A 15,297-nucleotide genomic window follows, 5' to 3' on the forward strand; every position below is an offset into this window, starting at 1 on the left:
TTTTTACACCCAGCATGAGGTTCGAACTCACAACCCCAAGATCAAGAGTCATAAGCTCTTCCAGCTGAGCCAGCCAGGTGTCCCCAAAATGGGTAGTCTTTTTATTTTTCTTTCTTTAAAAAAGTTTTTATTAATTAAACATTAATTTTTAATGTTTATTTATTTTTGAGAGAGAGAGACAGAGTATAAATGGGGGAGGGTCAGAGAAAGAGGGAGACACAGAATACCAAGCAGGCTCCAGGCTCTGAGCTGTCAGCACAGAACCCAACACGGGGCTCGAACCCATGAACTGCGAGACATGACCTGAGCCAAAGTCGAATGCTTAACCAACTGAGCCACCCAGGTGCCCCCAAAATGGGTAGTCTTAGAACAATAGATAGGTGGGAGGCAACGGGCAAGCATCTACTCACTCCCAACAGAAGATGGCTGGTCGTGATAAACAGCGGCTAAGTTACAATGGCTACAGAATGCCCCGAGAGAAGTGCACAGTTCAAGGCAGATGGCCTCCCCATATTTACTAACACTCTGTCCTGGACAGGCACCCTTCATTTAGCGGATTGTCACCAGGGCGGACCAGAGAGTGTGTGTGTCTTGTTCTACTCCTAACCCAGGGTAAACATACATACCTTCAGTGGAAGATGGCAGCAGATATACAAAGATGGAAGCAGGAGGATACATACCTACAAGAGAACAAGTGGTAGCAGTGTTAATCACATGGTTCAGAAAATGAGAATGTCATCAGATGGTCTGTGGCTGTAGTTCTGCATCTATCCTCAGTTCTACTCACTACTCTCTTGCCTCAGACATAAGGCTGTCCATAGCTAGTGCTCCAGAATGGGAAATATCACACTGAACTACACGGTGCAAATAAAACTTCTATTTTATGATCCTGTTCTTCCAAAATTAGAGCATTTTTTTGTTTTTCTCTGGCCTTTTTTTCCTCCTTGGTTTTAAAATTAGAGTTATGGTGCTCCTGGGTGGTTCAGTTGGTTGTGTCCAACTCTTGATTTTGGCTCAGATTATGATCTCATGGGTTTGTGGGTTTGAGCCCCACACTGGGCTCTGCACTGATGCAGAGCCTGCTTCAAATTCTCTCTCTACTCCTCCCCCACTTGTACATGCTCTCTCTCTCAAAATAAACAAACTTAAAAAAAATCCGGGGCGCCTGGGTGGCTCAGTTGGTTGAGTGTGTGACTTCGGCTCAGGTCATGATCTCACAGGTCATGAGATTAAGCACCACTCTGGCTTGTCTGCTGTTGGCACAGAGCCTCTTCGGATCCTGTGTCTCCCTCTCTCATCATTCCCCTGCGCTCTCTCTGTCTCTCAAAAATAAATAAAGCATTTTTTTTAAATTAAGAGTTATGTACCTTTCTGTTACTGTTAATATACAGTCTCATTTATATTTTATTTTCAAAATCAATAGTTTTCCAGTCGAAAAATAGAGAACAGGGTAGATAGATCCTGTTCTCTTCATCTCTGACAGGGAAGAGAGAAGAGCAGATATATGACATGATCAAAATAGAGCACTAGTGGAGGACAGAGGAAGGTCTTTTGTGCCTTTTCCACTGTGCTGGCTCCTACCAGGGCATCAGCACTCCCGGACCGTCAAGGGAGAAAGTACATCTGCAGGAGGAAGTCACTACCTGACCATCCTCAGAGTCCCCCAGCTGGGAGGGTGGCCTCCCTCTTGCTGGGAAGGACTCTCGTGCCTCAACTTGCAAAGAGAGGAAGACCATCAAGCCAGAGCACCTATGTGCTTTAGAACTCTAAACTCAGTGACCAGAAACAACAGGAGTCCAAGGAAATCTCTGTAGAAGGTACAAATGCCAGTGGGCCATTTGATAGTGTTGCACTTGTGAGAGCTGCCAGTGTGGGTGGGGGCCTTTCCATGCCTTTTTATGAACTAATCCTGAGTAGAAGATCCTGGTTGCTGTTTCCTCACAGCCTGGACATCTGTGGTATGACTTCTCTGTTGACTCCCTTGCTCCTGAAGGAGCTCCAACGCCAATGCCAATGAATAGATGAGAATGAATGGGACATGGAGAACCAGAACAGGGATGGAGTTTCACCTCTAGTGGGCACTTCTCTTAGAAACCCTCCTGGTCCCTGGGCCGGGTTTGGCTGGACCAGTGGCTTTGAACTCTCAAGGCTAAAATACCCTGTGTAATTAGTTTCCTGTTGCTGCTGTAACAAATTGCCACAAACTTCTGGTTTAAAATCACACACACACACACACACACACACACACACACACTCACAAAGACACAAATTTATTCTATCATGTTTCTGGAGGTCAGAAGTCAGAAATTAGCTGCCAGGGTTAAAGTCAGGGTACATCAGGGCTGGTTCCTTTTGGAAGTTCTGAGGGAAAAATCCATTTTCCTTGCCTTTTTCAGCTTCTAGTAGCCACCTGTATTCCATGGCTTATGGCCTCTTTCTCCATCTTTGAGTCACATCACTCCAATCTCTGCTTCTGTCACCACAGGACTTTCTCCTCTGTCTCTTCCCATATTCCTCTTATAAGGACCACATCGGGTTCACTCAGATAATCCAAGATTGCCTCCCCATCTCAAGATCCTTAATCACATATGCAAAGTCCCTTTAGCCATAAACAATAACACTCACAGATTCTGGGGATTAGGACATGGGGGGGCATTATTTAGCCTACCAAATCTTACGACCAGTCCACCCCAGGAACTCCCAGAGCACCCCACTCAGAAGCCTCCCGCTCAGTGCTGAGGCTTGGAGGAGCCTGATACAAGACTCTCCCATAATTTATCTAAGTGGTCCTCCATTAAGCTGTTTTGAAACTTTTGCTATTATGAGCAATGTTGCTTCAAGTATTCTTGACATCACTTGACATCACTTCTCCACACGTGAATATATCCTTAGGGTACATTATTAGGAGTAGAATTGTTGGGTCAAAGGACATGTGCACTTTAAACCTATTTCCCTATATCCTTACCAATAATAAATCAACTTTTTAATATATGGGGTACCTTAATGTCTCAGTCGGTTAAGTGTATGACTTAGCTCAGGTCATGATTTCGCCGTTCGTGAGTTTGAGCCTCTTGTCTGGCTCTGTGCTGATAGTTCAGAGCCTGGAGCCTACTTTGGGTTCTGTGTCTCCCTCTTTCTCTGCTCCTCCCCAACTCATGCTCTGTCTCTGTCTCTGTCTGTGTCTCTCTCTCTCTCTCAAAAATAAACATTAAAAAAATGAAAAAAAATTTATTTGGTCAATATGATTATAAAGCCAAAAGTGGCTGTCAGATTGGGCAAGGAGATAAAACTCGTCTCCCAGGTCTGATGTGGGCATGTCCTTCTCAGTATCATCCCAGCGATCTGAGGGAGGCAGTCAGGGTCGTTCTCTTCCCATCACTCACCCTGTTTTCTCCCAGCATGAAATAATTTCCTTCCAGGTAGAGAAAAGAGCACCTCGCCCTCTACCTCCAGCCCAGGCACAGCTGGTTGAGTCAGAAGGAGGTGGTGAAGCAAGTAGTGTATAGTTGTGGATTGCTCCCTGGACCTACATAGCACCTCCTGCTGGAGACTGACTTCAAGGCTTATCATAGTGCCTTTAATTCATTAACTAGTTGCTTTCTTTTTGACTCTGAAATACCCACAATAGCAAAGCCAGCTTCACAATAGCAAAGCCAGCTTCACAATAGCGAAGATCATTTTTGCATAAAAAAAAAAAAAATGGTCCACTTTTCTACTGTTCCTGATTTTCTGTTGAAAAGAACATTAAGCAATTTCTGGATGTTAGGAAAGCCCTAAAACAGCTGAGAGGCTGCTTGCTTGATCAGTTTATCTGGGTAAAAGATCTGGTGAATGTTAAGAGCTGCTCTCAGGACGCTTATCGCTTAAAGCCTGCCACTGGCTTGGAGCAAAACTTTCCTATTTAAAAAGATAAGACAACCTCCTTGCCACAGCAGAGATTTTACCCCTGCTTTCTCCATAGAATTGTCTGGCTGCCACGGAGACTGAGTCTGTAACCCAGGTTAGAGCTGTTTTTCACAACGCTTTGTTAGGCAGGGTTGTATCTAATGAAGCAAAATGAAACCCCTGCTTGGGGACTGGAGGGTTCTCTGTGCCTCTCAAGCCAGGTGAGTTTAGAGCTGGAGGGAGCAGCTACAGGTCACCCACTGCTCTGCAAGGCCTCCAGGAGTTATGGGGGAGCCGAAGTTCCAGGTTATACTAACGGAGCCCATACTCTAAAAGGAGAAACAGATAATATATTTCCAAAACACAAGTCATACCTCTTGTGTGACAGTGAAAAGAGAAGGATTGATGGAAGAGCTTTCCCCAGTAGGGCAGGCTACATAATCTGTGGGACTCAGTGCAAAAAGAAAATATGAGCCTCTTGGTCAAAAAACAGGAAAAAAGTTCTGTTAAAGGTATGTATAAAGCCAGACACAAAAAGACAAATAGTGATGCCACTTATATGACATACTGAGAATAGTCAAATTCATAGAAAGTGAAAGTAGAAGGGTGGTTGCCGGGGGCTGGGGGTAGGGGGGAGGTGGGAGTTCTTGTTTCAGTTTGGGAAGATGAGAAAGTTCTGGTGATGGATGGTGGGGATGTTTGCACAATGATGTGGATGTGCGTAATAACACTGAACTGCACACTCAAAAATGGTTGAAATGGTAAATTTTATGTTATATGTATTTTACAACCACCGCCCCCCTGAAGGAATGCATGAGCTTTTTCCTTATTTTGAGGTCTCTCTCTCTTGACTTGTGATGGTGTTTTTTATTTGCTATCTAGCATCATTCTAGGTAAAGAAAAATTAATCTTAAATTTTTAGCATGAATTTTACCTTTCATCTTTATATTATGCAATGCCAGGGTTTTGTTTTGTTTTGTTTTGTTTTGCTTTATTTTGTTTGTTTTTGAGAGGGAGAGAGAGGGGGGCAGGGGCAGAGAGAGAGGAAGATAGTCTGTGCTGATAGCAGAGAGCCCCATGTGGGGCTCGAACTCACGAACCATGAGATCATGACCTGAGCCAAAGTCAGACCCTTAACGGCTGAACCACCCAGATGCCCCTGTAGTGCCAGTTTTAAATAAAAATATCATAGTGTTGAACTTGTATTTGAAATCACTGAAATTACATGATTCAAATTTTGTGGCTCTTCCTAGAGGGCACCTCAAGCTGGCTAGAAGGATCAAACACCAGCCAGGCTCAGGAAAGGTGGAAGGAGGAAGTGAGGACCCCCAGGTGCAGAGCCTATAGAAAGAGTCCTCTGGGTCATGGGACTTCACAGGTGCCTGAGGTGGTGCCGGTCTGGGCCTGACAGCTATCAGGTCCCCCTTCCCACAGGCCTACTCCTCCAGCCCATGAGAAACAGGCTACTCCCAGGGATCTTCAAAATTCAGAACTGGGACACACTCAGTACAGGGTGTGCACGAGACCTCATCCCTGTCAGGACTTGGCTAACGTCAGCTGCCCACCTCAGCTCTGTGCTGCTGCCTGCCTGGAGTGAGGATGGCCGCCACCACGCCTGACTCCACAGGGGCATGTGCCTGACACTGACCTGTTGAAAGCAGAGGGCAATTGCAAGTTGAGGGAGAGACCAGGTCAGGTAAGGGAGTGACAGAGAACCCATCCACAGAGGCTGCAGGTGAGACTGTGTCCCATTGCTCCATGAGACTTCACCTGCAGAACACACATTCAGGGGCACCTGTGTGGCTCAGTCGGTTAGGTTAGGCAACTGACTTCAGCTCGGGTTATGGTCTTGAGGTTTGTGAGTTCAAGCCCCATAATGGGCTCACTGCTGTCAGCCCAGAGCCCTCTTTCGTTCCGTTCCTCTGTCTCCCTCTCTGCCCCTCCCCTGCTTGCATTCTCTCTCTCTCTCTCTCTCTCTCTCTCTCAAAAATAAATAAACCTAAAAAAGAAAGAACGCACAAAGATAAAACTATTAAGAATTCCAAGATTGCAGGGGCGCCTGGATGGCTCAGTCGATTAAGCGTCTGACTTTGGCTCGGGTCATGATCTCATGGTGTGTGGGTTCAAGCCCCATGTCAGGCTTTGTGCTAACAGCTCAGAGCCTGGAGCCTGCTTCAGATCCTGTGTCTCCCTCTCTCTCTGCCCCTCCCCCATTCACGCTCTCTCTGTCTCAAAAATAAGTAAACGGTAAAAACAAAATAAAAAAAAAAAAAGAATTCCAAGACTGCAACCACAGTGCATTAAATCCCAAGTGCAGAGTCTGGTCAACTGTACTGGTCACAAGTCCATGAGGCAGCCTTGTTCCTCAGTCAAAAGAGAAGTGGGTATTTGGCTGGAGTATTCTTCGTAAGATCTCTGAGGAAACCTAAGTATAGAGAGTGCTTAAGTGGAAGGGGCTGAGGCAGCCTTTTTGCACTTCCCACATGCTCCCTTTCCCTCCTTGGCAACAGACTCCAGCTGTGCCCCTTTCCTTTTTGCCCTCTGCTTTCTTACTGTTGGGATCTACTGATAGTTGACTGGTCTATAGTCTTTTATATATATATATATATATATATATATATATATATATATATATCTTTTTATATTTATTTATTTTTGAGAGAGAGAGCGTGACTGGGGGAAGAGCAGAGAGAGAAGGAGACACAGAATCCGAAGCAGGCTCCAGGTTCCGAGCTGTCAGCACAGAGCCTGATGTGGGGCCCGAACTCATGAACTGTGAGATCATGACCTGAGCCGAAGTTGGATGCGTAACCGACTGAGCCACGCACGTACCCCAACTGGTCTACAGTCTTATGTGAGCTAGGAAACACTGGAACACAAATTCCTCGGAGTCCAGTCCATTTTAGTGCTGAATGCATGGTTTCCCGACATTACTTACCTAGTCCTGGAGCTGCCGTGCAGGAAAGGCAGCATGGGATATCACCCAAATGACCACCCCGAGGTGGAGGGGCACAGAGAGCTGTCCGGCCTTTGGGGCAGCTGCCACCTTTGGAGAGTTGAGGAAGCCAAGTTCTTCTCTTACTCTATTTCCTAAATTCTTAATGACTGCAGACTGTAGGCAATGTTCTTTTTCTCTGTAGTGGCCTCAAGTTGTATCTGGGAGAGTGAGGGGTTTTCTTGGACTCAGTTTTGCCTTGAGCAACTGCCTGGATCCCATTGCAGTTACGCTCCAACAGGCTCCATTTGTAAAGTACTTGTGTTTCATCAAGGGTCTTTGGGGACTTTCCAACTTTGGAGGGCTCCTTTATGCATCCTACACTCTGAAGAAACCCTGCACCAGCTTAACTAGCAACTGTCTGCACATCAGCTGGAGTCTTCCCTTGGGGGAAATGTGCCACCACCCATCCCCAGGAAGGCAGGTAGGGGACAAACCAGCAGCGTCCCTCTGCCCTTTTCTCTGGTGCCGGTAGGAAGGCATTTTCTTTGGAGCTGAGGGATAAACAGGCCTGCCAGCAGAGTCCAGCTCAGCCCTGTCCAGTCTAGCTGGCAAAGGAGCTGGGGTGAGGGAGAAAGCCTGGAATCTGAGCACAGGCAGTAAGGGGCCCAGGGAGGCTGATAGCGTGGGCTTGGTCCTGGGAAGCACAGCAGGCCTAGCTGGGCCCGGCAGAGGAGCCCCGTCAGCAGCCAGGACTGGGGCTGGGAGGCCAGAGCACCACCCTTTGACTTTGCAGATCCTCTTCTTCCTCTGCCTCCCCATATCAGCCCCTTTCTGAGCCTTAGCAGGCCTTAGCTGTGAGTTCTTTGTGTGCTTTAAGGTCTCAGGCAAGAGAGAAGACCGGATCTGTGTGTGACTAAGACCCTTTCTAATGTTAAATATCTGTGAAGAGCTTTGAAGGGAAAGCAACCAGTCGCCTGCCCAACCCTGAAGGGTTTCCCATTTCAGATAAGTAAGTCATGACCCTTTTTTAGCAAGACTTCAAAGAACCTCATCAAAGATAACATTTGTATTAAATACAACAGTACATTTTTTCCCTTTTTACCATAAAGCTTGAAATGAAACATGAGAGCGGCATTTCAGCTCTCTGGCAAACAAAGCACAGTGAACACGGTGAAGGAGGGATTACTGCAGGGTAAGCCTCCCCCTCCTTTCTTTTTTGGAACTTGGTGGACCCTAAGCTAAATTTCTGACATTAGACATGGTTTTTCCAGTGCTCTGGTCATTGGGCAATCAGAAAATACCAGAGCTCATCTTGATAATCTTTGCCGCAAGCATCATCTGAGAAGGCAGTTGTGGTGTGGTGAAAGCACACTGGACACGGGGGTCAGACTGTCTGGGTTCTCTGGGGTAACTGGGTGGCTCAGTTGGTTGAACATCCGACTCTTGACTCTTGCTTTCGGCTCAGGTCGTGATCTCCCAGTGTCATGAGTTGGAGCCCTGCATTGGGCTCCATGCTGACAGTGGGGAGCCTGCTTGGGATTCTTTGTCCCTCTCTGCTCCTCCCCCACTCATGCCTGTGGGCACTCTTTCTCTCTCAAAATAAGCAAAAAAAAAAAAAAAAAAAAAAAAAAAAAGCCTGGGTTCTCAAGTCTTTGCCTTGCCTCTTCACAGAGGGCCTGGGTGGAGACACAACTTCTTTGGACCCTCTGTTTCTCCTTGTATAAATGGGGATAATGGGGGTAATAAATCCCGTATATCTCACAAAACTGTTAGAAGAGCATAACAATGTATGAAAAAATACTTATTCTGTCTTGATAAACAATATACTCTCAATATGTGTGTTGGGTTATAACTGATGGCATTTGTGCTCTTTTCTACCACACTCTCTCCCACACCCATACCACGTTAATAAAACAAATATAAAGGTAACATTTTAAAAATTGCTGTATTCAAAATTAATAATAAACTTTAGGGTAAATAAGCTTTAAAACAAAAGTACATAAGCAAAAATAAATAATTTACACGGACCCACTAACCTAATTTTCAGAGGAAAGCCATGTCCAATTACAGCACTACTATCCCGGGCTCCAGCCTATGGTCAAACTTTGATAGTTATTTTTAAAAAACAGTAACAAAAAAAACTGAACGCTAAGTAAAATCTTTAACAAAACCAAAGCACTGGATTTAACTTTTTAATTTTAAATAACCAAACTTTCTCATTTTATACATAATCCAATGTAATGGATCCAATTCAATATAATTAGCATTTCAGCTTGAAGAGTTGGTATTTTAACAGGGATGGAAAACTATAATGAATAGTTTTCAAACCGTGAGGTACAAAAAAAAAACCAGACACGTATACAGTAGAACAAAAACTGCAGACACTCTATTAACTTGGGGAAATATTTGAAGGCTTTACATCCTTTATTATCCATGATGGCTTCTGGAATTGATTGTTTGAAGTATAGAACCTTTAACATTTTAGATACAGCCTTTATTTTATTTGTCACAGTAAGTTAAAAATCCATCATAAGACTCCATAAGACTTTGCTGATCTTGCATGTGGACTCTAGGAGTTTGTGAACTGATAAAAGAGTAACATGAAAATTTACTGTATTGCCCTAATTTCATACATCCTTGTACACAATGAATCAGTTTGGGAATCTATTCCAAGGGTTATATACACAAAAGTGTCAAGAATAAAATGTTCTCCACTCTTGCATAAAAACGTGTACAGTATTTCAGGAATGGAAAAATTCTAATTTTCCTGGGCCCGGGTTCCTGGGTGTCTGCTGCCCGAAGACGAAAGGCTCCTCCTGCTGCGATGCTCCACTGTTCTGAGGATTAATCATCCAACCCTGGTGTTTCTCCTTGTTGGATCCTAGATGCTATTCTGATGGCTTCTTCCAGAGATGGCTGTTCTCCAAGCTGAAACAGGAACAGACACAAAGCCACAGTCAAGATAATACCGAAGAAACAGTATATGCCCGAAGTAAAATCTCTGTAATTCTGACACCTGGACTCGTTAAGATACGACTGCTGATCCAATCATTAAGAGCACACAAAAAATTCTTGCAGGAGAATAATGTAGTTTCTTACTTTAGGATTTTGCAGTTTTGTTTTGTTTAAGTAGGCTCCGTGCCCAACCTGCAGCTTGAACCTCATGACCCTGAGACTGAGAATTGCATGCTTTACCTACTGAGTCAGCCAGGCGCTCCATCTTTCTTTAGGATTTTCTTTTAAGCTTATGTTATTTAAGCTTGTATCTTTTAAGCTTATATATTTATTTTGAGAGAGAGAGAGAGAGAGAGAGAGAGAGAGAGACAGCAAGGGAGGGGCAGAGAAGAGGGGAGAGAGAGAATCCCAAACAAGCTCCGTACCATCGGCCCAGAGTCCCGACGTGGGCTCGAACTCACAAACTGTGAGACCATGACCTGAGCCGAAATCAAGAGTCAGATGCTTAACCAACTGAGCCACCAGGCACCTCTTCCTTTAGGACTCTGATAAACCTTCACTCATGCAATGGACAAAAGATGCTCATCTTTTCCAATGGAGGTATTCAGAGAGCTTCCTGAGTCTTTAGCTTCTATACCATAAACTAAATTAAAAACAATGGTTGGCATTTTCCTGAGTGTGTTCTAACTCTTTTCCAAGTAAATACATGAAAAACGACTCTTCCCAAGGAAAGGTAATCTGTATTCTAGACTGTCTGCCTGAATCCAGTGACTTCCCCAAGAATAGTTTCTTCTGTCTTCTGATGTTCCCCCAACATAAAATAGGGCTGTGCAGTGATTCTCAGAGGACTAATTTGGGTCTACGTTTATACTAGGTTCATTTCCAAGTGCTTTACAGAATCCTGCCTAATTAGACTTATTTTGAAAGTAAAGATAGCTGGCTGGGTACATACTGGGATGTATACCAGAAGCTTTGTTTTTCTTACTATAAATCCCCCTAAAAAATGTAAAGATAATAGCGAACAAAGTGCCAGTCTCTTTGAAACCACCTCAAACACAGCAATTTCCTTCTAGTGGCTAAGTGACACAGATTAATCTGTCCCCAGCCTCCCCTAAAGGTTCTGAATAAAGCACAATGTGCAAGGTTGAGAGCTAGGAAGTAGCTCTCCTTCCTGTTGACTGAGGACAGCTGCTACAGAACTCACCTGAACTGCAATCTGGGTGCCATTGGATGTTGCCACTAAGGTCAGAGGTCTGGTTTCTGTGGTTACTAAATGATGGCTGTGCTGTTGATGCCCCATTTCGGATGAGGCAGTATGGAATGCTGCCAAGTCCTGAGCCACAATTGCAACCTTAAACAAAAAATACACAAAATAAAGCTATGATTAAATACATTAAACTCCATTTAATGCAAGGGACTGTCTTGAAATTTGAAAGGAAAAACTCCCTTCTGACCACAGACTTGTAGAAGCCTAAAGTTGGAAGAGAACTTCTATATTGTCTATCTTAGACTCTTTTTTGTTTGAAGAAGTTGAGGCTCAAAAAGAAGGCATTTATCTAAGCTTATGTGAACCAATGACATAACAGGGTAGAGGACACTTGGCAGGTAGGTCTGCTACACCAGGCTTCATTAACCAGGACAGACGTGACCATGCTTAGGATCTCCTACCCTAAGTGGCTGCTTGGTATGTTACACATGTAGAATAATTCATATCTCAAATGTCTATTTATTCCTGAGTTGGGATCAGTGAAACATAATATATACTATTTTCTCTTGTTTACCTGATGCATTTTTTTTTATTAAAAAAAACTTTTAAAAAATTTTATATATAGAGAGAATGAGCAGGAGAGAGGGGTAGAGGGAGAGAGAGAATCTTAAACAGGCTCCATGCTCAGCACAGAGCCTAAGGTGGGGGTCAATCCCACAACCCTGGGATCGTGACCTGAGATGAAATCAGGAGTCAGACGCTTAACCAACTCAGCCACCCGGGCACCCCTACCTGTTGGGACTTAAAATTAGATTTCCATTTAACTAGGAAAACTGAAAAGACTAGGGATTGACTGGAAGGGATGACAAGGGAACTTTCTGGGGGTGATGAAAATGTTGGGGATGGTGTTATATGTGTGTGTATGTGTAACAACTCACTGAATTGTAAATTTAAAATTTGTATATTTCACTGTAAATTTTACCTCAATTAAGAAAAAATAGATTGTGAGTCGATCTGAAAAACATGTTCAACCTCGTTAATGGTCAGACAAATGAAAATAAAAACAGAATTCAACTTCTGCTTGTAAATTACACAAGTATGTTAAAAATCTTCAATGCTAGCAAGAAGAGTACAGTGAACCAAGAAAGCTTTTAGATCCATGGTGCAATTGTTAAAACTTTTTGGAAGAAAAATTGGCAGTATGTAGCAAACAGCTTCAAATACTTTATATCATTAATCCAGTAATTCCATGCTAGAGTTTGTTCCTATGAAGATAATCAAAGGCTTATGCAACAATTTATGTTTGTGGAATGAGTTAATGAGTTCCATTTGATAGATTATTTTACAAATGATAAGAATCCTTTTACAAGAACATTTAATTGGTATGAGAAAGTGCTCAGAATGTAGTGTTAGATGGATGACAGGCATACAAAATTATAATCCTAATTCTGTATACATACATACACACACACACACACACACACACACACACACACACACACACGAAGTAAGTAGTCCTAAATGTTGAGACTAGTTATTTTACAACAAAAGATTATAGCTGATTTTTAGTTTGCATCTCTATTTTTAATTCTTCTGGAAATATATCTGCAAGTGGTATTAGTGGATCATATGTAGTTCTATGTCAACTTTTTTTTTTTTTTTTTTTTATGTTGGCTCTAAGACCGATGTGGGGCTTGAACTCATGACCCCAAGATCAAGAGTTGCATACTGTACCAACTGAGCCAGCCAGATGCTCACTATGGTCAACTCTTTGAGGAACTGCTATACTGTTTTCCACAGTACTGGCACCGTTTTACATTCCTGTGAGCAATCCACAAGATGTCTCTGCATCTTCGTCAACACTTGGTACTGTTTTCTGGATAACAGCCTAAACTAATGGGGGTGAAGTGGTATCTCACTGTGGTTTTGATTTGTGTTTCCCTAATAACTAATGATGTTGAGCATCTTTTCATATGCTAATTGGCCATCTGTAAAACTCCTTGGAGAAATGTCTATTCAAGTCCTTTGCTCATGTTTAAATTGGATTGCTTGTTTTTTTGTTGCTGAGTTATAGGAAGTCTTTATTCTAAATATTAATCCTTATCAGATACATAATTTGCAAATATTTTCTCTCATTATGTAGAATGTCTTTTCACTCTCCTGGTAGTAGCCTTTAATGCACAAAGTTTTTCATTTTTAACAAGTTTAATTTATCTATTCTTCTTTCATTGCCTCTGCTGTGATACATAAGAAATAACTGTCATACATAAGAAATAATTTCCCAATCCAATATCATGAAGATTTTCATCTATGTTTTCTTCCAAAAAGTTAATCTTTATATATGATATAAGGTAAGGGTCCAACATCATTCCTTCTCACGTGGATATTTTTTTTACCAGCACCATTTGTTTAAAAGACCATCCTTTCCCACTAGTCAAATTTTAATTGTTGAGATTTAATGGACTATATATTTGATGGTTTACTTCTAGACTCTTTATTCTATTACATTAAGAATAGATATTACTTTTATAACCTGAAATTAACAAAAAAAATTAACAAAAAATAGATACTGTCTGTACCTGCGAACTAGGTTTTCAAGGCACCTGGAAAACTGAGGCTAAGAAATCCAATGACCTTAATTTAAAAAAAAAAAAAAAAAAAAAAGGCAGGGAAAGACCACCTGCTTTCTTCCTGTGCATGTAAAGAAATAGGTAATTTAAGGGTTACAGATAATTCAAAGGTGGTGTCTGGACACCCCAAGTGGATAGTCATCAGCTGCCCAATGGCCTACAGTTGCAGCAGAAGGAGATGTGGCAGCAGCTGGTCCTCAAGGGAAACCCCCGCTCCTGTTGTGATATCCCTGCTTGCTGAAAGCTGCCTGCCTTCATTCCAGCCCTCAAAACCGCCTCTCCTAAAATTTTCCTAGTCCCCAGGCTACAGATAAGCTACAAAAGAATGCTTGGTTTAGGGCCAGTATTCTTACAGACCTGCAACTATAACTGGTACAAGGTGTATTTACCCAGGCTGTGTCATACACCCAATCCAGGAATCCTAGAGCCATGGAAATGACTGGGACCATTCCGTAAGACAGCCTGAAAGCTAGTGGCTGGGTTTCGAGTTAGTTTCTGTTTTTGCATCGGGTATAATTAGCAAACAATAAAAATGCATGAATCTTTAGGTGTTCTGTTGAGTTTTGACAGTTAGATACATCTGTGGAACCACCACCTAAAACAAAATAGAGAACAGTTCCTTCATATTCCATTCCATCAATTTCCTTCCCCCAGTCAAGCAGCATTTTCTGATTTCTATCACCATGGATTTGTTTGGTCTGTTCTTGGATTTCATGTAAGTGAAATCGTATAATATGTATTCTAGTGGAATTGCTGGGTCGTGGAGTATAAGAAACCACCAAACAGTTCTTCAAAGTGGTTGTATCATTTTACACTCCCACTAGCATGTACAAATATTTTAGCTGCTTCGTATCTTTACCAAATGTTAGTCAAGTCTTTTTTATTTTAGTCATTTTGAGCACTTTTTTGTGTCATTGGCCGTTCTTGAGTCTTCTTTTATGAGAGGTCTGTTCAAGTGAGTGGTCAAATGATCTGCTCATTAAAAAATTTTTTATTTAGGGTGCCTGGGTGGCTCAGTCATTAAGCATCTGACTTTAGCTTAGGTCATGATCTCACAGCTCAGGAGCCCATGCCCCGCTTCGGGTGAGCCCCACTTCACTCTCTCTCACACTCTCTCTCTCCCTCTCTGCACCTCCTGGGATTCTCTCTCTGCCCCTTGCTCACTTGTGCACCCACCCGCCTCAAAACATACATTTTTAATTAATTTTGCTCATTTTTTATGGCCTATTATTCATCTTTTTATTGTTGATTTGTAGAAGTTTGTTACCTATTCTCAATTCCACTGTTAGATATATATAGCGTGAATGTTTTTCTCAGTTTGAGGCTTATCTTCTTCTTAAGAGGCTTATCTTACCTTTTTCCCAGTTTGAGGCTTTTCTTAATGGTGTCTTTTGGTGAGCAGAGTTAATTTTGACGAAGTTCAATTTATGTTTTTTTCTTTCCTTGGTAGTGCATTTTTAGGAAATCTTTAGCCAAGTTTGCAAAAGTATTCACTTCTCTTCTAGAATCTTTATGATTCTGAGTTTTGTATTTCAAGGTATAGAAGACTTTCTTTCAACCTTGTTCTTTTTTCTTGTTTTGTTTATCATAGGTCCTTTCCATTTTCATGTATATTTTAAAGTGAGATTATTTAATATCTTCAAAAAAGCCTCTGGAATTTTGATTGTGATGGTATTGAATTT

At 42.4% G+C, this 15,297-nt stretch overlaps 1 protein-coding gene across 5 annotated transcripts in view; it reads right to left on the bottom strand.

The window, feature by feature from the left end:
• Window positions 1-8,749: 8,749 nt before the first annotated feature.
• The window catches only part of ZNF143 (zinc finger protein 143), a 55,754-nt gene continuing 49,206 nt past the window's right edge, over window positions 8,750-15,297 (bottom strand). For all 5 annotated transcript variants that reach the window (XM_078433198.1, XM_078433199.1, XM_078433197.2 and 2 more), the window contains 2 exons: window positions 10,983-11,129; window positions 8,750-9,751 (listed from right to left, as the gene is read on the bottom strand). In XM_078433198.1, the coding sequence (XP_078289324.1) occupies window positions 9,668-9,751; window positions 10,983-11,129 (231 nt within the window). In that variant the 3' untranslated portion in view covers window positions 8,750-9,667. The remainder of the gene's footprint in view (window positions 9,752-10,982; window positions 11,130-15,297) is intronic.

The sequence above is a fragment of the Panthera onca genome, chromosome D1, assembly GCF_046562875.1.
Source record: "Panthera onca isolate mPanOnc1 chromosome D1, mPanOnc1 haplotype 2, whole genome shotgun sequence".
In the NCBI taxonomy this organism is placed as follows: Eukaryota; Metazoa; Chordata; class Mammalia; order Carnivora; family Felidae; genus Panthera; species Panthera onca.